Source organism: Lathyrus oleraceus, chromosome 5 (genome assembly GCF_024323335.1).
Source record: "Lathyrus oleraceus cultivar Zhongwan6 chromosome 5, CAAS_Psat_ZW6_1.0, whole genome shotgun sequence".
Taxonomy (NCBI): domain Eukaryota; kingdom Viridiplantae; phylum Streptophyta; class Magnoliopsida; order Fabales; family Fabaceae; genus Lathyrus; species Lathyrus oleraceus.
In genome coordinates, this window is record NC_066583.1 from 588,658,395 (window position 1) to 588,684,178 (window position 25,784).

General features: G+C 34.5%; 1 protein-coding gene across 1 annotated transcript; it reads right to left on the bottom strand.

The window, feature by feature from the left end:
* Positions 1 to 7,129: 7,129 nt before the first annotated feature.
* On the bottom strand, positions 7,130 to 11,209 carry LOC127086738 (probable beta-1,3-galactosyltransferase 2). Its single transcript, XM_051027532.1, has 11 exons — positions 10,804 to 11,209; positions 9,513 to 9,609; positions 9,362 to 9,423; positions 9,049 to 9,260; positions 8,824 to 8,887; positions 8,672 to 8,744; positions 8,469 to 8,589; positions 8,202 to 8,289; positions 7,978 to 8,103; positions 7,783 to 7,892; positions 7,130 to 7,604 (listed from the first exon to the last, which is right to left on the bottom strand). The coding sequence occupies exons 1-11, from the start codon at positions 10,917 to 10,919 to the stop codon at positions 7,456 to 7,458; spliced, it is 1,218 nt and encodes a 405-aa protein (XP_050883489.1). The 5' UTR covers positions 10,920 to 11,209; the 3' UTR covers positions 7,130 to 7,455.
* Between the last annotated feature and the right edge of the window lie 14,575 nt (positions 11,210 to 25,784).

Sequence of the window (25,784 nt, forward strand, 5' to 3'; positions counted from 1 at the left end):
CATTATGTTGTGGTATTGGATCGTTACTTTGATTGCAAACGTAGTGCGAAAGACTCCCTACCCGAGTCTAAAGTGAAAAAATCAGATAGGAAGAGGTTGAGTAGTGTGGTTCCCCGAGATGTAGTTCTCGTAAGGGTCAGCACGAGAACCTCACTTAGGTATATCCTTTGGAAATATCATCGCCAGGCATGTAGTTGTCGTCAGCTTCGATATTTTCGTGAGGATTCATGACTCTGAGGACCTTTGTAGAACATTGAACATGTTGGCCAACTAAAAAAAAGATGGTTGCATTGTGCGGGTCCTCGAGATGTAGTTCTCGTAAGGGTCGCTACGAAGACCTCACTCGGAATAGATTCTCTTGATGGAGTTGGCGCCCAACTTGCAGTTTCCGTTAGCGACAAACATTCTTAAGAATTCGTGACTCTGGAAAACATGTCTACAACCAAATTTGATGGTCGCGAGTGCGGGTCCCTGAGATGTAGTTCTCGTAAGGGTCGATATGAAGACCTCACTCAGAATAGATTCCCTTGACGGAGTTGACGATCGACATGCAGTTGCCGTAAGAGTCAAACATTCTTGTGGATCTATGACTATGGGTTTCCGTTTATAAACCTTAGATTCATACCCGGTGAGAACCATGTTAAGGAAAGCGATCAGATTCATCCGTTACCTCAGACCTTTGAACCCATGTACCAAAAAATCAAAAAAAAATATGGCATCACATGGCATCCTATCATATACCATTGCATTTGCATTCATCAGCATGCATTGCATATCATTCAAAAACTCATCCATCCTCTGCCTATAACCCACATGTGATTTCCTGACACTCGTATCGGACTTGAAGAAGTTCTGGAAAGATCATGGACTTTGGACAATAAAACTAGTTGGCGTCGAGAGAAGATGTTGATTTGATGAAAAACCAACTAAACCAACTTGTGGAGGCTATGATAGCTTTTTCAAAGAGAGAGAGGACAACGTTCAACAAACTATCATCACTGAGAATGTCATTCCACCTCTAGTGAACGATTAAGTTCAAGTTCAGCTTGTACGAACCCCAGTTGAGGCCCTTGTTATTCAATAGCATCTCATTATCTAAGATTGACATTCCTTACCTCATGATATTGTTGAGTACCATAGCTTTGCATTCTCCGTGCCAAATTCCTAAGGGAAAATCCTAGTGAGGAAAATCAAAGACCCTTAAGTTGTTGAGATTGCTGAAAAGTATCACATGTTGGAAAAAAGACTCAAAGCCATATAAGGGAATGTTGTTTTTTATCTGGACGCTTTAGACATGTGATTGGTGCCAGATTTGATAATACCTCCAAAGTTCAAAATATCGGATTTTGAAAAGTACAAGAGGGTTAGATGTCCAAAGGTTCATTTGATAATGTATTGGTGGTCATAATTTTCAAGAGTATAAATTAAATATTGTTTAAAAATTGCAAATTGCTGAAAGTTTACATTTACATTGGAAATATTAGAATTTTCGGTATATTCTGGGAAAATATATGTAATTATACCAGAATTTGAGAAATTTCCATTACTTCACCGAGATAAAATACCAACAATTCTAAAAAATTCCGGAAAATTTCAAAAAAAAATCGGAAATTGCTAAATTTTCGTGATACCAGAATTTTCCCCTTTCTTCAAAATTTCCGGTAGTACAAAATAATGCTTGCCTTGTACGGTCCCTAACTGGAAGGCTCGTCAACAGATTCTTGTGAAGATTATACGCAGTTCTTCACCACGAACGTTGTAAGTTTACTTTTCAACCTATTCTAGATTTAAATGTATTTTCATGTGTATGTTATTGATAATTTAGTCTTCATATGATGTAAATGACAGATATTCCAGTCCCAATCTGAATTATTAGCATGGGCATAATCCATTAGTAAACAACATGGTATTATTATTGTCACTGTTCATTCGGTTACCATAACTGGGATGTGGGGGAGGAAAGATAAATTGATTATGGATTTTGAGAGAGGTGGAAACTACAAAAGAAAGAATAAATATGAAAGCAATGACATTTATAGTATGAAAATTAAATATCCTTTTAGGTTGAGATTTGTGCCAAGTCGTGGTGGTTAGAAGGTAATTGTTAGGTGTGGGTTGCACAATTATCAACTATCTAAGGATTTAGATGGACATGACATATTGGGCCATTTAAAAGATCATGAAAGACAGTTTGTGAATGACATGAAAAAGTACGATATGTCTCCAAGGTACATAATTTAGGCGTTGAAAGACAAAGATCCAGAAAACCTCACGATTATTACCCAAGTGTATAAGGCTAGGCAAACCTACCATACAACCAAGAGAGGTTCGTTGACGGAATACATGTGTTGGACTAGAAATAAGGATGAGTCAAATGTTGTTATCGATATCTTTTGGACACATCCTGACTCAATGAAGTTATTGAATATGTTCCATTTGGTGTTTATTTTTTATTGCACATACAAAACAAAGAGGTAATGGATGTTGAATATGTTTCATTTTGTGTTTATTTATTTATTGGTCAGCTGTTGATTATCGATTGTGCATCGTGATTCCACAAGTACTACCCCTACTTGAAATTGTGTGTGTTACGTCAACAAAGTTGACGTTTTCAGTTAGCTTTGACTATATTGAACATGAAAGAGAGGAGAACTTCACATGAGCACTAGATAAGCTCAAAGAGTTGTTCTTTTCCAAGAATTTGCTACCGCGGGTTATGGTGATAGATAAGGAACTGTAACTGATGAATGCCATGGAAGTTGTGTTCCGAAATTCAACACAACTATTATGTGTGGTCCATATTTTTCAAAAAAAATGTTCAAATGAAGTGTATTGAGTATGTTAAGTATGAAAGGAAAGAGAATTTCATGGATTGATGAAACAACATCATGTATTCAAATAGGGAGACTGAGTTTGAGGAACACTTGAAGCACTTTCAAGTAGTTTGTGTTGATATTCCTTTATTTGTTAACCATGTAAATGACACGTGGTTGGCACCATATAAAGAATGGTTTGTCGCTGCTTGGACTAATCATGTCACTCATTTAGGGAACACAATAATGTACATGTTCCTTACACTTCATATTAAAGTTTGTTTGATATTATAAGAGTACTAAACATAATTTAACATATTTTTCCTTTTAGGGTGGAGTTTGCTCATTGGAGACTTAAAACCATGTTGTCTACGAGATGAGGAGATTTGTGTCAAAGTTAGGATGTTATGAATGACATGTTGAAGTTGCATCTAGGTTCAATCAGGATGTCGTTTCAAAAGAGTATTGTCAACATTAAGCATCGGTAAGTCAACTGTCCACCAAATCTTCAAGAAATGTCTACTTGTCTCAGTTTCCTGATTTCCTCCATGCATACGTTGATGACATTGTCGATGTGGACAACGATGGAAATTGTGGTTTCCGTGCTATTGCTGCTCAACTTGGATGGGGTGAGCAATCATGGTCTTTGGCCCGAATACACTTAGATACTTAAGTTCTTCAACAACATAAACAATATTCCAAATTGTTCTATGACACGATAGATAAAGTTAGGAGTGTGTTGCGAGTATCTACCTTAGGTGTAGAGGTTGTGGATAAATGGATGACGATTTCTATCCATGGCTCAATGCATCACTTTTTTTCCTCTTGTAGTTGCTCCACCTATGTATACAAGTAGGCAAAAAATCATTGTTGTTGATTTTGTTAATAACAATCATTGGGTTCAGGTAAAGTTGAAACTTGATTGTCCATTGCATCTCGATTTTGGCTGTTGGAGAGAGAACTATACTAAAGAGGAAAGAGCATGGGAAGCGGCATTTGTGGGACACATTATGCATTCGGAAAACGAAGTTAGAAAATTATCCTAGTTTGTTTTGTATTTATGTATGTAGCATATTTTGAAATTTTATGTATATATTTTATCGAGTAATGATTTTATCTGGTTATTTATTTAACAAACTCAAAAAAATTAAATACTCCAATTATACCGGAATTTCTATGCATATCAGAATTTTCAAATTTTCAGACTACAATACCAGAATATATCGAAAATTATGAAACTTCTAATATGTTTGCATTACAAAAACAAAATTATCCATATTAATAATGAAATTCTCGGTATTTTTTTTTTCAATTTAAAAAATTTCTAATATACTTTTGAACTTTCATGTCCGTACACATATCGTAAAAAAAACCAATAATTTTACTTGGGGTTTATCAATAAAAACACACCAATGAAGTTTAGAGAGGTGGCACTTTAAAACCTCAGGTAAAACCAACACCTGATAGATTTTATTCACGTTTACCAAGTGATCTTATATATTTTCTTCAGCAATGCTATTCATACACCACATCTTATACCAAATACATACATTGTATACATTATTCACCGTATTTATACGGTAAACAATATTTTTTTAAATTAAAAATAAATATGAATAGTGAGTGAGCAATGTATAAACAATATATGAACAGTGTGTGAACAGTAACCATAAACAATGTCTTTAACGTAATAAAGTTGGTTAATGAAATGTAAAAAGTTGGTTAATAAAGTGATGAAGTTAGTTAATACACGTCCAGATATTAAAAATAATTTTTATTATTACACCAAAATTGGTTAATAAAAAGTAAAAAGTTACTTAATAAAATTATAAAGTTGGTTAATAAACATTCAGTCGTCCAAATAAATTTTGAGCAGTCATCAAAATTGGTTAATATAATATAGAAAATTGGTTAATAAAATTACGAAGTTGGTTAATCACACAATTTTAGATCAATATCATTTAATTTAACATTTAAAAAAATATTTTTATTTTTATTTTTTATTTTTAAAAATATATATATTATTATAATATTTCCCTATTCATCGTATTGGTGAACAGTAAAATACGGTGTAGGTGTAGCTTTTGGAAGCAAGAATATGATTTCTCTATTTTGTTTATTGTTTTTAAACAATGAGAAATCACATTTTCATATTTCATGTAAAACCCCGCTTTAGAGTATTTATTCACCTTTTGATGTAGAAAATTTATTATCCCCTAATTATTATTATTATAATTAAATTTGATTTTTTATTTTTTTTATATATTTGATGATTAATATATTTAATTCATATATAGACTAGATATATTAAGTTAAATGTATTAAAAAAGTCAAATTTATTTATAATAGTAACGGAAAGACATATTAAAAAGTCAAATTTATTTATAATAATGACCGAAAGATATACTAAAAAGTCAAATTTATTTATAATAGTAATCGAAAGATATATAATAGTGTCTCGAATTGAAGGACCAGAATGTGAATTAAAGCTATGTTTGATATCTTTAGGGTTGTTCATGGTACAGTCAGTTAGAAAACTGAACTGAACCGTATCGAACCATTATATAAGGTCATCCGAATCGAATCGAACCATTTCAATTTTTTTATAACCGAACTGAACCAAACATTTTTGGTTTGATATAATTGATCAAACTATTAGAAGACAATTTTTTTAAACCGAACCGTTATACTTATTTTTAATTTTTTTTTAATAACAAACCATTTTAAATTTTTTTAGCATTTATTTATAAACTTTTTTAATATACTGTATTACATAATTTTTTAAATTAAAAAATCATTTTCTATCTATATTTCATAATCAAAATCACAAATTAATTCAAACTAAAATCAAATCAAAATCCCAGCTCATTCAAAAAAAATCACAAATTAGTCAACTTTAATATAAAAAGTACATCACCAAATAACATTCATCTTGCAAAATGAAATTCAATCGATATCGGAGATGTTATCTCTACAAAACAAAATAAAAAATTAGCATACTCACAAAGTAAAGAATGAAGATATCGACAGATTAATCTCAAAGTACATAGATCACATTTAGAAAACATTTGACAAACGGCTCACACAAAAACACGCAAGTTCAAACCCTGTTTGATTCAAGGATAATAACAGTGCAAATTAAAATATTATGTGCCTAATTTGTTCAGAATCTAAAGGCATCGAAGCATGAGCACATATTATTTCAAGCTAATTTGGTTTCTAACGAAAATCTCTAATGTTTTCTCCTTTTTACAAATCTCCAGAATAATATATATAGAGAGAGAGAGTGTGTAAAATCAACTCGGATTATCATAATTAATCACATGTTAGGTCAAAACAAACATAAAATCTTTAAATTATAATGTTAAATTTAGATTAAGAAAAAAATAAGACCAAAATGCTTTCATATTTGGCTGTTTGAAACACAAAAGATTCCTGGTGCATTAGTTAGGTTCTGCCACTAGCAGCAATGAAGTTGACGTGGTACCACCACATTCAATGAAAACGGCAGTTTTAATTAATTCCAAATTTCTGTCTTTTTCTCTGTCTCCTTAGATAGATGCAACTTCAATAACACACTTCCACTGCTCCTTTCTTGTTTCAGCTATGCTTGTCGTTTGATTAATTCATAATCAATTCTTTCTTGTACCATTTCCATTAGGTATAGTCGTTAGGGGTCTCGCCATTGGATCGTTCAAATTACAGTTGCGGTTGCGGATACTATTACATCTGCAATATTATAATGTGATCCGCAATTTAAAACCATGGTTCAATTTATAAAACAATGGTGTTATGGGACTAAATCTTTTATGTCTTTGAGGATTTGTTGCTAGTGTCAATCATGATACCTTATTAATTGCAAATTTTCAATAGCTACTCTAATAAAACATGCTCATGTAGTCATGTGACTAAACAACCAAAAGAAACATTGCTATAGAAAATGTTTGGTCAATTTAGGAAATGCATACTTCCCCTACAACATATACATATAAGGTTAAAAGTATTGAAGTGTTCTATTCCATGAGAAATCAAAGACTTTATTTACTTTTCTATGAGCTCTAAGTAAAGTTTTCTATTCATTGCTTTTTTTCACTTTTCACATTTAGTTTGACATTTGGGATCAATTTAATCAATTTGGCATTTGGGATGACAATTTATTTATGATACTTCACTTCATTTCAAGTTTATTGAATAATTAGTAGAAAAGTGTATAGGTCACCTAACCTTATAGCTTGAAAAGTCCTAAAATATTTTTCTTTTCCAAACAAATTTACCAAACAAAAATTCAAACTTAAATGAAAGGAATGGCCTCAACATCCAACAAAATATTTTATCATCTATATGTACTTTTATTAGAAGGATAATGAGGATGGGCATGGAACTATTAACATATTATAAAATGTCCTATTCTTATATTCTAGTAGTAACTACAATGGTTAATCTCCTTTATTAAAAATTGCACAAGGCTCTTTTTTCTTTCTTTTGTTTTCTCTTCCTCTCTCTATTTCCTGCTCTCGTGTAATTCAAGTAAAAAAATTCTATATTTTCTAAAACATATAGAAAAAAAAATCTATTGCAGCCTAAGAAGCTCATTGCTATAGTCATAATCTTCATGAGTTAGGAAGAACTTCCAAGATCTCTCCTAGAAAGAAGCATTCCACAAAGCCTTTTCACCTTCTCCACATTTTTTGTGCACTTCTTTAATCCTTTCATGAGACCTACAAATTCCACTGCATGTCCAATCAAATGAGGCAACACAAACGTTCCCTGCTTGTGCCTTCCATTCACAATCTGCAACAATCACCAATTCATGAGTTTAAAATGCACGAAACCGATATACGGACCAATAAAAAATCGGTTTTGACTAATTAGGCCTAGTCATTGGTTTGGTTCCTACTTCGTACAACCTTTAGACTCGAGTGCGATTTCTTTAATATATAATGATTTATAACACATGAAAAGTATTCACCTGGTGGTGTACCGCAACATAGTCTACGATCATCAATGTGTTCAACATCGAGTCCAATAAACCAAGCACCTAACGAAACATCTTCATTTGCGTACTTATGAAGAACATTCCTAAAAACAAACATATACACAAAAATCTATTAGTTTCACTTCAATTCAACTTTTTACAACATAAGTAAGAGGAAAAAGTGGTTACTTGTTTGTTGAAATATATGTAGCGAGATCTTTTGAAACTGCGTACAATTGTCCTGTGGCGTGACGAAAGTACTTGTTTCCTGTCTCGCCGAATTTCCAATATTCTGGTTCATGGTACCTTACTCCTCTGCAAGAAATTGAACATGTAAGAAGCTAGAAGTGAAATGTTGCAAAATTAGAATTCTTCAGTTAAATAAAAGATGGATTAAGGAAAATAGTTCTTACTTTTGAGAAAGAACAGGTCCAGATTTCATGCATCCGATGTATACTCGCGGTTTCGCTCGATGTCTAACTAGAGTTTCGCCGAGTGTTGCTGAAAAAAGATTGAAAAATTAACCATTTCTGGTATAAGTACTTCTGAGATTGGTCGGAATAGCCGATAGAAACAGCTTATGACTTGTCTATAAGTTGTTTTTCAGCTTATTTCCATAAGCTCGTTAAGAAAACTTATAGCATCGATAAAAATTGCTGAGATTGAACAACTTTTGATACCTATATTTACATGAACATCATCATCAACTTTGATATAAAAGTCAGCATCCCACAAGTTAACCGCCGTCGCAAAGTAGGTCTTTGTCTTTGCTGATAATTCAAGGTATCCTTCAACATGATCCTGTAAAATCAAAACACCGATTTCAAAACCACGCAGCGATCATACAATATATACCGCAATATGTTATTGAAGTGATGCTTACCAGCCTCAGAAAATCTCCATGCTTACTACCTTCTGCTTCAATAGCTCTATCTAGGATACCTCCTGTCGTCGCACTGCGAAAAGATCCAAAAATGTTCAATTTATAAAAATGTTACGAATTTAGAGAAATGAAAGAGATACGAGATAACTTACCCGTGTCCAATCACGAATCGGATAATAATTCCCTTCTCTTCTTCTAGTTTCTTTCTTTTCTCGCCTATTTTACAGGTTATTGCCAGAACCAACATCAGAGATCATGACCAATTGAGAAATAGTACATGTTTTATATAGACATTCAACTTTACTTTACGATCGTATCACTATTGTATACGAATTGTTATTAAACTCGAAAAAGGAAACAATGATGAAATTATGAACCTTGTGGCATCCAAGTAGCGCGAACCGAGTCTCTTCTTTTTCTGCTGCTAAAAGCAGTGTTAATTCCTATAACCATTAAGTACCTTCTTTTACGAGTCGAATCATTAATCTTGAAATCTTCTGAAACAGGCGCGCCACTTTTTAGAGACTCTTGTGTCGCTTTCGCAGAAGCTAGTTCCATTTCCAAATTCGAAATCGTCTTGTCCAAATTTCTACACCCAACAACACAATTATTACTAAACATGTTTAACATTCAAAATAACAGCAAAAAAGAAGATTATAAAAATAAGTTCACAGTATTTATGTAACTCACTGTAACGATTTTTGTGTTTTGAAATCGCCTTTAATTTCGCGCTTCACTTCCTTCTCTTGCAACTAAAAAAGAAAAACACAAAATTATTGTTATAGAAATTTAATATCATATGATACATGAAAAATCGAATTCGAAGTATAAAAGTACTTACAATTCTTGAATTACAACCCTCAGAAACTAAATTTAATTGTTCAGCTTCCATTGCTGTTGTCCTTGCAAGTCCTTTAGGTTCAGGAATAGTCCACATTCTGTCACACATGTAACTTTCATTAGAAAAACACCACTAAAATCTGAGAATAATTAAATAGTTTAAGTTGAATTATTTTTTTTTATAAATTTACTATGAAATAAGACTTCATGTGGTCATCCTATGTAAAATAAAATATTTAAAAAAATACCTCAAAAATAGTAGATCCCAAAAAAAAGTCAATATTTCAACAACTAAGAAATAAGTATAAGTGATTCAGTTGCAACTACTAATTGTGAAAATTCATTAGTAGGTGTCAGAGGTCATCTTCAACCTTGATGAGTGAAGATGATATATATCATAAGCCATGTGCAGTCATTTTAAAATCTAATATATATATATATATATATATATATATATATATATATATATATATATATATATATATATATATATATATATATATATATATATATATATTATTTAAATTAATAATCTATATGATAATTCTAAATATCTTAATTTCTTTTTAGTATCTCAAAATATTTATTTTAAAGAATAGTCTTTCTAAAAATTTTCATTTAACATTTTTGTCCATCCTCCATTTAACGACGATTTTTATATGAATTAACGACGATTTATTAAATAGTGACTGAATTAACGACAATTTTAACGATGATTTTAATATTAGGGATCAAAAGTGCTGATAAAAACTTTAAGAGAATTATTCTCAAAAAAAATATTTTGAGATTAAAAACAATTTTTTTTATTTAAGAGAATCATAAATATATTTAAGTTTTTAATAAATATTATCAATAAATATAATCTAACCAGAATTTAAGTATTAACAAAATTTAGAAATATTGAGATGAGGTAGTGTTAGTTGGATTAGACCAAAATTGACTAGTTAACTTAAGGGTCAATCATATAGAAAACTTGTATTTTAAACAAAAGAAAAATTAATGGTTAATACTTAAAATAATTCATAGTTTCATACCATACCAATCAATTAATTTCAGATCCATTTCATTTCTTCTGAGTTTTGGTCAACATAAAATAGGGTGAATAAAGTTAAGAAGACTTCAAATTTAGAAATCATAGAAAAATCAAAGTCAATGAAATTCAGAAATATCAATAACTCAAATGAATTAAGAAATAGAAAAGAATTGTTGAATACTATTTGAAAGATCTCAAAACACATGATGAAGCAATTATGAATTATGAGACAGAACAAGAACATAGAAATTTGATGTACCTGTTGGTGAAAAACATTCCAGCACAGAAGCTTCCAATACACAAGAAAATCATCCATTTTTGAGACATGAAGCTTCTAGGAACAAGAACAACCTCTCCTCTACTTTTCCAAGTCATAGCTTCAAAGTTAGAAGGAAAAAGCCATTGGTTTTGAGAACAAAACCGAAGAATCAGAGGGTACCAAAAAGGAAGCAAATTTGAAGAAGATTTGGTAGAGAAAGAATGAAAACAGAGAAGGTGTTCTATTTTAAAGTTTTCAGTTCTGGTTTGTTTGTTTGTTTTCCTATGTGCCACGTTATTCTTGTTCTTTGCTTTGTGTTCTCTCTCTCTGTCTGTCTTTGCAGGTAAGGGAAGTTGAATACAACACAAGCAAGAAGACTTTATAACCGCTAAGTTTTATAATATTACCAAATGGTACTTGTCGGGTCCATTCTTATTTTATTGATATTTTTCAGTAACTGTTTATTGGTATGACATTAATGCCCTTACATGAGCCATGCTTTTCTCTCGTGGAGAATATGTGCAATGGAAACTATTCCATCACTTCACATGCTTTTCTGCTCTTCATGCAACTAATGAAAATGGGCTTTGCTCTTCAATAACAACAATGAAAGGAAAGATGTGTCTAATAGGTCAATCACACGTGAGCATTTTTAATCGTTCATCCTATATAGAGATTAGATCGTATCATCTCAGGTATTCGACTCATTTTTATTCTCATATTACTTTTCATCCAGTAAATGAATTGGACGTAGAAGCGTTAATCTTGCAGATCTACCCCCTTCTCTGTCGTATCAAAAGTTTGCTCCATCGCACCAAAACTTCATTTTACCCTTTTACTAAACATTTTTTGTTTCCTAACAGAACAGTAGTGTCGTCTATAGGAAACAAATCTTTATTCTCGTGATTTTCCCACGAAAATCACTCTATCTTCACTAAAGGTGCAAATCACGGATCTTCTTCTTGCAAATTATCGATCTTCTTATTGCAGATCAACAATCTTCTTCTCTTGAAACATCAATCTCTTTCTCGAACAAATCAAATAAAAAACTCTTGAAGCTTTTGTTATATTGAAGATTACTAAACTTGTTGCTCAATGTCACACTGTTGTTGCAGTCGTCGAGACTAACAAAGCTCCTTCTTCTCATGTAGTACAGAATAATCTAGTCCTCATGACCTCTTTGTGTGTTCCTGCGCAAGAAGATCTCTCTCCTCCAAGAATTGACAGAGGAATGTTTTAAGCCTTTTCGTTCTTTCAACCTATGCAACAACTTTTCCAAGGTCATCCTTCATAGAAACCTCCATCACAACTGTTTATATGTAGGCATCAGATGCTTCAGAATATTCAACAATTACATGTTAACCTACGCATGCAAGGAGTTGTTGATCTACTGAACAATGTCTATAACTTGTTACAACAACAAAATTCCTAAGCCTTGGTTGACAAGATACTATGAATTGAAGAGAACTTGCAGTTTGCTCCTCCGAGAGCCAACATTATGCGCAAGGTGGCATTGCGCGGTGACCACGAAGTCATACCATAGTTAGCTCATGTAGATGCAACCTTATCACACTGGGCAATTTTAAAGTCACCAAATTGTAACCGAAGCAGAAGACAACATACTCCCTCACTTGAATTTGGAGAGAGAAGTGACGGTAACACTACACTAGAGGTTCTCCAAGTTGGACTTGAGACTTCACACACAAGAGGGGGGTGAATTGGATGGTTTAGAAAAAAGTGATTTTGAAAAACTGTGGAAAGTAAAATCAGAGTTTAAAATTTTTTTAAATTATTAGCAGCAAAAGAATAATTTGCGAAAAATAAATGACATAAAAAAATAAAGAGTTAATGGAAAGAGACTAACACCCCGGTGTATAAAGGTTTGGTCAAACAAGAAAATGATATACTCTTCTCCCTGAGAATTGATCATGAGAGTATCCAAAAAACGCTGAGAGCTTTTAAAAGGAAAGACTCATGAACCCCTTATACAAGAAATAATAGTTGACCTTTAACCAAATAATACAAAACTTCAGGATATAGCAATTTGAGTTTTCTCTTCCAAATGGTAAATCGAGGTGGTATGTCATTTCTTCACAAACGAGGACCTTGGAGCGGTTAGTCTTCAAGTTCCTAAATCATTCAAGTTTTTATTATAGTTGAGCTCATGAACCTTAAAACCTTGGTTTTATATGGTATGACCAATAACCTGTGCGATTTTAATATCGGGCTAATCTCGAACCTACCGAGATTCTAATACTGGGTTGAGCTTGAACCTAATCTTGGTTTCATATTGGGCTAACCAAGAACCTGATGAAAGTTTTTATACGGGCTAAACTTTCGTACCTAAATAGAGAGTGAATCACACAATCCCCAAACCAAAACTTTTAACGGGTTTAGCTTCTAACAGAAACAAATCCCTAAATGGATGATATTCAACCAAGGTGTATACAAAAGGCTCCCTTGGTGAGTTTACTATTCTACCTTTCCAGAATTACAAAATATCATCACTCACAAAATAACTTTTCTCACAAAGGCAATATGGCTAAAATATTAGTGAGAGAAAGTAAATAAAATGTTCAGAGAAAGAGTGTGTGAGTGAGTGATTTGCGTCAAAATATGATTCAGGATGAAATGAAATGTGGGAAAGGACCTTTATTTATAGGCTAGATGTTGGCTCAAAAAGAAATTTCGAATAAATACATTTTATGACAATCTGTGGCATATAGTGAATGCTTGATACATGAAGGCATCTTAATAAATGCATGATCAAATCACAAGTCATTTTCCTCCCCAATAAGGGTCGTATTTGAAATCCCCAACAAGTTGTGGCAACATGAAATCCTTTCCTTCGTGACGAGCTCTCTGGTTCAGATATCAAAAGTCGGAGAGTCGAAGTCTACCACCATACCAAAAGAGTCTTATCCTTGTAGATACCATTTGTTTCTCTTACAAAATAAGAATAACCTATATTATTGCATAGAATACATAACTTCATGCATTATGTAAATCAAACATACATTGCATATATCATGCACATCAAACATTTCTCTTGCGACTGGATTATTCCTCCCAATAGAATATTTCAGTCAATCCCCAACAAATGACTCTACAAAAGCTTATCAGCCATCTTGTATCCCCAATAAACAAATCCCCATAATACACTTACCTTCTTCACACTATATACACTATATTCTCAATTGAAAAGTTTTCGGATATTCTTGTATTTAATCATCTTCTACCTCGAATTCCCGAAGAGCTATCACCATTCGTACATTCTGGTACAAGATTATTAAATAGGGGCAGTTGTCATACCCCAAAAGTTTCCCTATCGTCTTTCATTTTACATCTAGCTTTTGACTCTAAGTTCATCTGCATACTCATGCCATATACATTCACTTACAATTGCATTCTTCAAATAAGCATCATTGATTCAAGGGGTTTGCTAATTATGATACAAAAGTGGTGTTGACACAATAGTTATGGTTGGTTCATTCCTTGTGAATCAAGTTTGTGAAACTCTTATCTTCAACATATGCTTGTGGTTATGTTGATTACATCATGGCGTAGGATATGGAGGTTACTTGGGGATTATCTTGGGCTTTGGTTTGTTTGATCCATGGCACAACATTTCATTCAGAGTCAAGTCGAAGAAATCAAGATTCGTTCCTTCAGATTCAAGATTCATTCAAATTTATTCAACTACAAGTTCAAATATTCAAACCAAGCTTTGAAAGGAAACTGTTTTTTTCAAAATACAAGACACAATTCATTCAAAAAGGTCATTTTCCATTTCAAAAACATCCAATTTCATTACACAAAAGGATCCAAATCAATTACACAATTTTGCATCATTTGACCTACAATTGACTTTTGGTCAACTATTGGCTTTTTGGTCAAAACAGTTGACCAAAGTCAACAGACTATCCTAGACCTTACTTGTTTCATCCCCTCATGAGTCCTCCATGTTTGAGCTTCCAAATCTTCAAGTTTCTTCATGACCAAAATAACTTGCCAAAGCGTTGTTCATACCATGTGATATCCCTGCAAAACCATACCATATTCAATACACAATTAGCAACAAAGATCAAGACATTGCATAACTTACATTCACATGAGCCAGTGCATCAAAAAAGGCTTTTTTCATGTTGGTAATCGGTTACCTAAAACATGGTAATCGATTACACCTGCTTTACACATGCATTCAACACACCAGAAAACCTTTTTTCGTACTGGTAACCAATTACCTAAAACATGGTACCCAGTTACACCTACATTTCATCAAACCCCAATAGGCAAGAACCTCTATTTTCGTTCTGGTAACCGGTTACTCAAAACATGATAATCGGTTACACCCGTTTTGCTCAGACTTATTCAGCACATCAGAACCCATGTTTTCGTTCTGGTAACCGGTTACTAAAAACATGGTAACCAGTTACACTTGCTATTTTTTACAATTCCAGCATGTATAATGCATCACAGTCCCAATTCCAATGCTTCATACCAGTTCCAATTCCTACAACAATTCATATAACAACACATGAAATAATGCAGCAACACATAACATTCATATTTTGAACTAAAGCATTCCTACACTAACATTCATAAATACTTGAACTACACTTACTCATTCCAATCCTAACATCAAGCCAGCCAAATTCCATAACAGTCCCTAATTGCATCCTATCCTACACTTCAATAACAATTACAACTAACTGATTAACAACTCACTAACATTGTTAACTCTTGCAACCAACTTCCTCATAAAATCCTCTAACACTAATTTTTTCCCTAACCTCTAACAGAGCTGCTCGGAAGAGTTGATCAAAATAGTTGAAAAATTCATCTATATAAACTCACCACACTCTTCAATCTTCAACAACAATCATAACAATCATTCATTCATCACTCAAACTCATAATTTCTACTCTCTCAATTCATCGTTTTCACCTCATAAAAGCTCTACCACCACTGGAGCAAGCTTCACATTGAAGTTTGTCACCGTTTGAGCTAAGCCTCATACACTCTACAATACTTTCAGCACATAATCAACAACAAAAATAACAACAATTATTCAACTTAGAATTTTACAGAGTCGATTCTTAAGAAAAGGAAGATTTTTTATAGAAGAAGGAGTTTGAAGGATCAAAGTAGCATACCTCTGGTTTTCTTCATCTTCATATTTCAAAAATTTCCAAGATAATCCTTCGTCTTGCAGGTCGATGAACTTTTCTTTCACCTTTGTTTGCTGAAATCTTAAACCGAGATGTAGCTCTTGCAATGGAGAATCAAAGTCCCAAGGTTTGATGGCTTGATTCTTCTTCTCCATCATTTAATCTTTGTTTTAGAGGTTAGGGTTCGTTACTTTTTTGGTATAATTCTGAAAATTGGTTAAGTGTTGGAATGAATTGATGAGAGATTAAGAAAGAGGAGGTTGATAGGACTAGATTGGTGGTGCTATTTGGTTGTTTCGGTGCGGCGGAGCATAAGCTCCAATGGAGAACTCTTGGTGGAGAAACATGAAAGTCATGTGTAGAGGAAGAAGATGAAGTTGCTGATACTTCTCTTCTCTCCCTTGTATTTTTGGTTTGAGCCTTAGAGAGCCCCAAGCCCATGCGTTTTGCTACGCACACCTCTGTTTTTCTTAGGCATATATCCTGTTGAACACACCAACTACACTTTGAATTGGACATCAATCTGTTAGGCACAACGCCGCTATTTCTAGGCCACACTCCCTTCTGGCTTGTACACTCCTTTGCAGTAGCTTTTTTAATCAATTGATGCTTGTTTTCTTTAATTCCTCTTGTCACTTTTTCTACACTTTATTTCATATTAATTCATATTAATACTTTTATCTACATCTTATTTTGATATGAAAAATACTTAGAAAATTCCATGATAATACTTAGAGCTTAATTGAATTTTAGTTGATTTTACTCATTAATCTACTTCTTAAAAGAAATAATCTTTAGTTTTAGAATAGAATTTTCAACTAGTTTTTTAGAAATTAATACCTATGTTAATATTACATTTTGATTAGCATTTAAGTAGTAGTGTTAATTTTAGTTAATTCTTTAGAAATTGATATGAATGTTTCTCATTTAATTTCTTTATGATTTAGTCCTTAATAAAAATCCATGTGCTTGTATTTCCTGATCATATCCCTGATGCATTGGGTTGATCAAAGCCTTATTTGATCAACTAATCATTTGATTCATCTAATTCTCCTATCCAGTTAAGTGATCATAAACCTCTTGGTTACTTGATGTAATTAGGTTTATGCTTGCATCACACTGGATCTCAAGTCTCACTTAAACTCAAGACCTCATGAAGCCTCTGGATATCAAGCACAAAAAAAGACTATTCTCTCAACACTTGTTAGTCATGATGCGAATTGTGCGCCACGAGTCTTAAGTAACGGAGAAGTATGAGAGGGATTATTCATATCCTTGTTCTGAGTATCTTTGGGTACAGGACATATGCCCTAGTTATTCAAAGTATTCGCCTCTGGTCATAGACTTTAGTGCAATTCAAATCAAACGACTTTTAAGTCTTCTTCCCCACAGACACACCAACAATCAACATTTATTACACTCATCAACAATACACTTCCCTTTGGACCAAACATACATTCTCTTTGACATCCATACATTCATTGGGTTAATCACATCATGGTCAAACACACATCTCCGAACCAATACCTCTCATGCATTGCTTTGTGGAGTCTCATGCTCTGGCAACCTTCATGCATTGCCTTATGGAGCTTCATGTTCTGGCTACCTCATGCATTTCCCTATGAAGCCTCATGCTCTATCAGACCAATTTTCTTTTCTTTTATCCTGTGGAGCTTCATGCTCTGGAAAACCCTTTTCTTTTATTTTAGCCTGTGGAGCTTCATGCTCTGGCAACTCTCATGCATTGCCCTGTGGAGCCTCATGCTCTGGCAACAATCATGTATTGTCTAGTGGAGGTACATGCTCTGACAACCCCCTTTTTGTAGGTCTTGATCTCCCGGATCTTGGTAAAATCCTACAATTTTGTATTGTCCACGTCATCTATTGATTAACGTCATACTCTTTGGTTCATACACCTGTCTAATGGATTCAAACAACACACTCTTGGTCCAAACCATACTATCACCACATCCAAGAAACATTTTCATCATTTCACAACTCTTTTACACTTCCAACAATTCTTTTTGCAAGTCAAACAACTCTTTTTTAATACAATCAACTTTCTTAGTTTTTTAGTTCAATTCAATAAACTCTTTCTTATTCTTTTTTTCATACAAACCTCTTTCAAAACAAACTCTTCTTTTCATAAAAGAACTGTTATAATTTGTTCCTTAGTAGCCAGACTAAAAGTTTAGAGCATGTGAATAAGGATCAGAGTCAACTAACGCTTACACACTTTTAGAATACAATTATAATTGTTCCCTAAAAATAATCAACACATATGTATTTTCAACCACGAACTACGTAGCTCTAATTTTCTCATTGCACTATGAGAATATGTAGGCACAAGGTTTCAAATCCTTGGCGAGCAACCTAATTAATAAACTTATTTTCCTCTTTCGTAAGTAACCTTTAGATAATAACACTCATTGCATAAAAAACAATCAAAATGATTCTCGTTGAGTCCCCTTGCATAACCGGCTTTCTTACCATTTTTTTCTTCCACTTGAGTTTTATCGATATTTTCTCTTTCTTTCGAGAATAAATAAAATTTAATAATGACTCTATTATATCTTCGAACGTGCGATACACTTATATTTTTTTTCGCATCGCAACAAACCATACAACATGCCTAATGATACTCCCTTCAATTATAACGACGATGAACGAATGTAAAGCTCTTTTTACTATGACTCGATTTGGAGAAGCCAAGCCTCTACTTAGACCGGAACACAAATAGTAACCATGACCGAACTAACATGATACCTCGTACGTAAAACTTTCCCAAAAGCATGTCCGACGTCAGCCAATGTAGACAAGAGGAACAACCCCACTATACTACTAGCTATTACTCGGTGCCTGCCCAATTTATAGTTCTGATCAGAATAATTTGGAGTTAACTATAGTTTGGCATTAGTGTAAACCAATGTTAGTAAATTTTATTTGAAATTTTATCCTCGTGTATATATATTTGTTTACCTTTTTGGTTTTTTTTATTCAACTTGCTTTTTGCTTTTTGAGTAAATAACATAACGTGGCTTGGTATTAATTCTTGACAAGGAGATATAATCCATGAATTCTTTTTTCTTTTTCAGAAACTTGAGGATAAAGAAGTTGATATGCTTAAAGAATAAAGATAAAAGAGATGATAGATAGTGACCACGCTAGAAAGGTTCCCAAGTTTCATATCATGGCGGTGATTTTTTGGGACGCCAATGCTAAAAATCTGCAAGACTAGAGGAATTGACAACTCCAAAACTCACCGCCAAATTAAATAAATTATATACTCTAAAATATAATATAATTAAAGTTTGATTGTTACATGATAATAAACTTATATTATGGTTCGTGTAGTTGAAAATTCCCCAAAATTTATAGAAAATTTCAATTAATTTTGATGAACAAGATTGCTATCACCCACACAATGACAATGAAAGAAAAAAATAATGGAGAAAGAAAAAGTGTAAAGAACGATGAAGGAGAATAGTAGTAAAATTCTGTAGAGTTTCTCTCTACCTACAAACTGTGGAAAAAATTCTTATTCACTTTGCAACTACAAAATACTGTCAATACAATGTTATGAATACTCTATTCACCTCATTACAAAAATAAGGGTTACTTCGTCTATTTATAGATTTATGTTAACTTGGACCTCAAGCCAAAATTCAAAACTATAAAAGCCCAAAATAGCTAACACTACAAAAATAGGCCTAAATCGAAATCCTGTGTGAAGCAACATGCTTCGACACTTCGACACACTAACACAACTTAACACACTAGGTGGTTTGACACTTCCGTGTTCCTGTCGAGCAACATGCTTCGACACAAGGAATTATAATTCAACACACCACCTAATTCATTGTGTCTAAGCTATCTACATTCATCGTAGCTCTTAGTCTTCTAAACACTTCGACCTACACTCCTTTCGTCATGATGTCTGCAATCTGATTCTCAGTTCTGCAGTGTTCCACATTCATCTCCCCATCTGCTACCTACTCTCGAAGATAATGGAACCTCATTTCGATGTGCTTGTTTCGACCATGTGCTATCGGATTCTTCGCCAGATTGATAGCTTACATGTTGTCGATCTTCATGGTAATTGCTCCATGACTCTTCGTTGTTACCTCTTCGACCAGATTCACCATCCACGTTGCTTGACGTGCACAAATAGAAGTAACTATGTATTCTTCTTCGCATGACAATAATGCCACTCCTGGCTCCTTTCTCGAACTCCAAGCAACTGGTGCACCACCTAGCATAAACACATAGCCAACTGTAGATTTTTGATCCTCGACATCACTACACCAATTTGAGTCGGTGTATCCCACTAATTTGCATTCCTTTCATTCATCAGTTGTAGGAAACAAAATGTCATAGTCGAGAGTTCCTTTCAGATACCTTAGCATCCTCTTGGCCACTGCTAGATGTGATACCTTTGGCTTCTGCATGAACCTACTCACCATACCTACATTGTATGCTAAGTCAGGCCTTGTGTGACAAAGGTATCGAAGTGACCCAATAAGTCTTCTATATTGGGTTGGGTCAACATCATCTTCATCTGAATCTTTCGACGGTTGTAATCTGGGTTCAGCTGGAGTCAAAGTTGGGTTGCAATCTTGCATCTCAAATCTCTTGAGTATTTCGCTTGCATACCTTCTTTGGTGCATCATTAAACCTCTACCACTCTTGTAGAATTTGATGCCAAGGAAATATGAAATGTCACCCAGATCTGACATTTCGAATTCCTTGTTGAGATCACCTTTGAAGTCTTCAATATCCTTCTTGCAACTACCTGTTATCAACAGGTCATCGACATAGAGACATAGTATAAGCAATTCACTCTTTCTTCTTCTTACATATACTCCATGTTCACTTGTGCACTTCACAAATTCCTTCTCCCTTAGAAAATCATCTATCTTCTTGTTCCAAGCTCTTAGAGCTTATTTAAGTCCGTACAGGGCTTTATGCAGCATGTACACCTTTCTTTCTTCGCCATGTTTCACAAACCCAGTTGGTTGTGCAACATAAACTTCTTCTTCTAAGGGGCCATTAAGGAATGCACATTTCATATCCATCTGACACATTTTCCAGTTGTTCATGTTTGCTAGACCAACAACCAACCTGATTGTTTTGATCCTAGCAACAGGTGCAAAAACTTCATCGAAGTCGATTCCTTCTTTCTGAAGAAATCCTTTCGCCATAAGCCTTGCCTTGTGTCAAGTTACTTCTCCTATGGGATTCAACTTCACCTTGTAAACCCACTTCACATCGATTGCCTTCTTGTCTTGGGGAAATTTGACAAGTGACCAAGTGTTATTGACTTCGATTGACTTCAGCTCTTCGTCCATTGCTTTCATCCACTTAGAATCTTTCAATGCCTCAACTGCATTGATAGGTTCAACATCTGCGTAGAAAGTATAGTGTATCAACCCACCTTCTTCATCGACCATATCATCTAATGTAATCACACATTCTTGCAACCTTGCAGGCATGTGTCTTGTTCTCTGAGGTCTGCTTAGGCCTGTTTCACCTCTGACTTCTTTTTGTCGAACTTCTCTTTCGACTTCACTAGTTGGTTCATCACAAAAGATTCTCACTGAATCTTTCTTGACATTCTCAGTCCAATCCCATTCTCTAAGCTCATCTATGAGCACATCCCTGCTGATCACTACTTGCTTATTCACTGGGTCGAACAACTTGTATCCTCCAGTCGAATGATATCCTATCAGGATCATCTGACTCGACTTGTTATCAAGTTTTCTTCTCAACTGATCTGGCACATTGTTCGCAGTTGATTTTGGCGAACAACCTCTGGTTTTCCAAAACTTGTCGAATTGGGTTACTTGCAGGATCAACCACACAAATCCTAGGACATGTGCAAATCTAAATAAATTTGTAAATCTCTAGAATAACTTTTGTATCTTTCATTTGGTTCACTAAGTCTTTCATGTCGAAAGATATTGACTAAAAATGCTTAAATAAAAGTAAACTTAACAAGATTAAGATAAAATGGCGGAATATAACTGGCGAAGCATAAAGTGTCGAAAAGAAAATGCAAAAGATAAATGACTTGTAAATGTAAAGGAAAATTTGGTAAAGAACTTTGAAATTTATAAAGTAAAACTTTAAAGAAATGGTGTTTGTTTACACGTACATGTTCCAAATATGACTCTTTTCTCTCACACGGGTACTTTGAGTCTTTTGCAGGAATTTTGTACAAGTTTTTACACTCTTTTTATGATAACAACTATCCTATTTATATACAAACAAAATAACTGTTACTAACGAACAAATCCTAAAACTGTGACACTTGGCTTTCTTCCTTTCGCTAGATGCTTCCACGCGTCTTCTGCCAAACGTCACAACTCTTTTGAATTTAAAATTTCACTTTACGTCGAAGTGACGTCTCTCTCCAGACTTTGTCGAATTGTCGAGATACCATATCCGTCGAAGTGTCGAAAACACTTATCAACTAAACTGTTAATCTCATGGCGTTATTTGTCGAAAGAACCATTCTGCATACTAATCTCATGGTGTCTAAAACGCATGTATACAAATTGCCCCCCAACAAAGATGTTTTGACTGTTTTGGAGAAACAGTCATTTGTTGTCAACCAATGTTTTGATGTCATGTCATTTAATTTCATTATTTCCAAGTTTTTGTAACCCCAAGTTCCAATACAGATTCATCATTACACTTTCTCCAAGATGTCACGTCTAGCCCACGTTCAGACTTTACCTCCATCATTTCCTAACATCATGGCCTCTTTTCAACTTCCACCTCTTCAACATCACCATGAAAATCAGCCACGTGTCCCACGATCATTATTAAAATGTTAAAGCGTTTTTATCATCTTTCTCCTATAAATACCCATAACTTATTTTCTCTGAACTTTTTAACGCTTCAGAACCCCTTTCTTCATACCCATTTTTCTTAAACTTTCAACTTTCCTGAGAAAAATTCCTTTGTTCTTCCCAACAATGGCGCCTCACAAATCTTCCAGCAGCAAATATTCCAAGAAGAATCAAGATTCAGCTCTTTCTCCTGCGCATGATTTGAAGGGACCAATGACTATTGGAAACCAACAATATGTTCCTCAACCTCCCAATGAGAGAGAAAAAGAATGTATCTACAAATCCCAGGTATTAATTCCTGCTCTTGTTTCTGGAAACTGTCACGCTATGTTAGGTCCACTTCTGAATCCAGAGATTAAGCCAGATCGTTTAAAAGAATTTTTTCCAACCTATTTCCATACCAAACCCATAGGTGCTGGAGTGAAACCTCAACCTAAAGAGAAAACTGTAGAACAAAATGACCCACCGAGTTCGACTGATGGTGGAGAGTTGAACTTAACTTATTTGAATTACACCAGGATATTTAGAACTTGTCCATGGTCGAAAGACCCTTCAGACTACTTATCTTGGCTAGATAAAGTTGAAAAGATTAAAGGGGATTTCTGGAAGGAAGTAGGTATTTTCGACCTCATTCAATTGTCGAGAGCAGGACCCAACATTTGTCCCAATATGCTTTTGGCTTCCCTCTATTTTTGGGACAGTACCTATAACACTTTTCACCTTCCTTGTGGGATGGTTACGCCCACTCTCTTCGACGTAGCAGCCATCGTTGGCCTTCGCCCCAATGGGATAGATTTCGACCCCACTAACCTAAATGAAGATAACATCGCTTTCGACACTAGCTTTGCTCCATACTCTTTATTTACGTCTTATTATCATGACAAGAGTACCACGGAAGTCTCGGATGTCGAACACATAGCCTTTTTGACTCTGTGGCTATCCAAATATGTGTTTTGCTCTCGTTCCCTCCAAGTTGCCAAGAGATTCATCACCATGGCCAATCAGCTTCACGCAAGCACCAAACTATGTTTGAGTGAAATGATTTTGGCGAATCTTTACGAATCTTTGAGTGAGAGCGTACATCTTTTGAAAACCATCAAAAACCAAGGTAAAATCAAATTGTCAGGACCTTTCTGGCTTTTACAATTATGGCTCAATGCCACCTTTGAAGCTTCTCTTCCTGTAGAACCAGAGGTGGACGAAGAAAAAGTGAAAGACAGGACTGTCGAATGGCCTAGGTTGGTGCAACTAACGCCAACTGGTGAAGGAATTAGCCTTCGACAAGCTTTCAAAAGTTATGTCATGATGTTTGCCAAAAGGTATCATTTTACTTTGTCCATGGCACCTTTTGCTAATAGAAAATTGGGCCTGACTGGTTTACCCAACAACTGCCCTTGGAAATGCAGAAGGATGAAAATATATTTTTGGATGTGTGGGAATCATTTTTAACTCCCAGGCTCCTTTTTTCCTATCGTAACGCCACTAAAACCCAAATAGCTTTGATAGTCTATCAACCCAAACTTGTTGCTAGACAGTTTGGCTTAATCCAAATAAAACCTCGACCCATATTCCCCAAGAAAGGATCCATCATTTTTTACAACTCCCTTCATACTGAAGATGAGAGCAAAGAACTGTCGAAGAAGCTGACTGATGACTCTCTTGACATTCAACTAGTGATCTTTCGACCATCTTTTCTATGTACTCCTGAGTTTGATGAGTGGTGGAAGGATTATTATTCTACCAGATTTTTTGACGTAGCAGCCTTCACTACACATTTAACAAATACTTTTGCTTTTGTGCAGGATCGGACCAAAAAAGGTATTCAAAGACACATTAGAGAAATACAAAAATTTCAAAAATATTTTGAAACTGCGTATAGACCTGATGATCTTAGTCGAACCATACACGAAGCAGCAGCAGAATTAAAACGTAAATTGACGGAGAAGTTTGAAAAATTGTCATTGCCTTCAAATGTTCGACCAGAGGCGCGCTATGACCTGGCTTTCAGTTGTCATCCACCAAAATTTCCTCCTCTACCAACAGCTGAATTTGGTGTGGCATTTAGCCCTCCATTTCCAGATTGGTTCGTTTGTGGGGACTATATGAAAATTCTTCGTCAACAATACAAAAAACCTGCTGAACGTGTGGTTCCGACTAAGTATCATCTGGACGAATAGCAAGGACACCTTCATATTGGAATAGAACATGTTCGCGTGGAAGATCCCACTCTTGAAGGTGTTCACAGAAAACATGATTTTTCCTTTGTTATTCTAACTGTATTATCATGTATCTCTTATATTCGTTTCTGAATCTCCTTTCTTTCCTTAGCCGTAAGGATTCCTACCAAGAAAACTTATGTCGAAGCGTCGCCAAGTGCTGCTAAGAAACCTTCGACAAAGGTACAAAACTCACTCTTTCCATTTATTCTTTTTCCTTTTAAGAAACTAACTGGCTTTGGTCTGCATGACTAGGTAAGTCGAAAACCCCTATCAGTCCAAAAAAGAAAGAATGAAGAGGAGAAAGAAGAAGATAAAGTTCCTAATGAAGAATCTGGTGACGAATCTCCAGAGCTAAACCCCCCTCCTCAGAAGAAGAAGAAAATCAAGAAGGTCTCTTCCCAAAGATCCATTGTTAAATCAGTTAGAAAGGATTCTGCAAGTACTCCCACTGCTAACCTTCAGTCGAAGGATACAGAGAGTGGGAAATCTAGTTTTAACACTGAGATTCCTGAGGTAAATCTTTATTTCGACTGTATATATTCATCTTCTTTGCATCTCTTTCTTCTAACTTAGAATTATTTTCAGAAACAATTGGCTGTCAAAAGAACACCTGAGAAAACTCTGGAGGACACAGTCCAAGAAGAAGATATCCCCACAAGTGATCACGACAGGCAAACTGTAGCAGAATTCGACGCTACAATGGGTGAAGCTTCTGAAGACGAATCTCCTCCTCATCC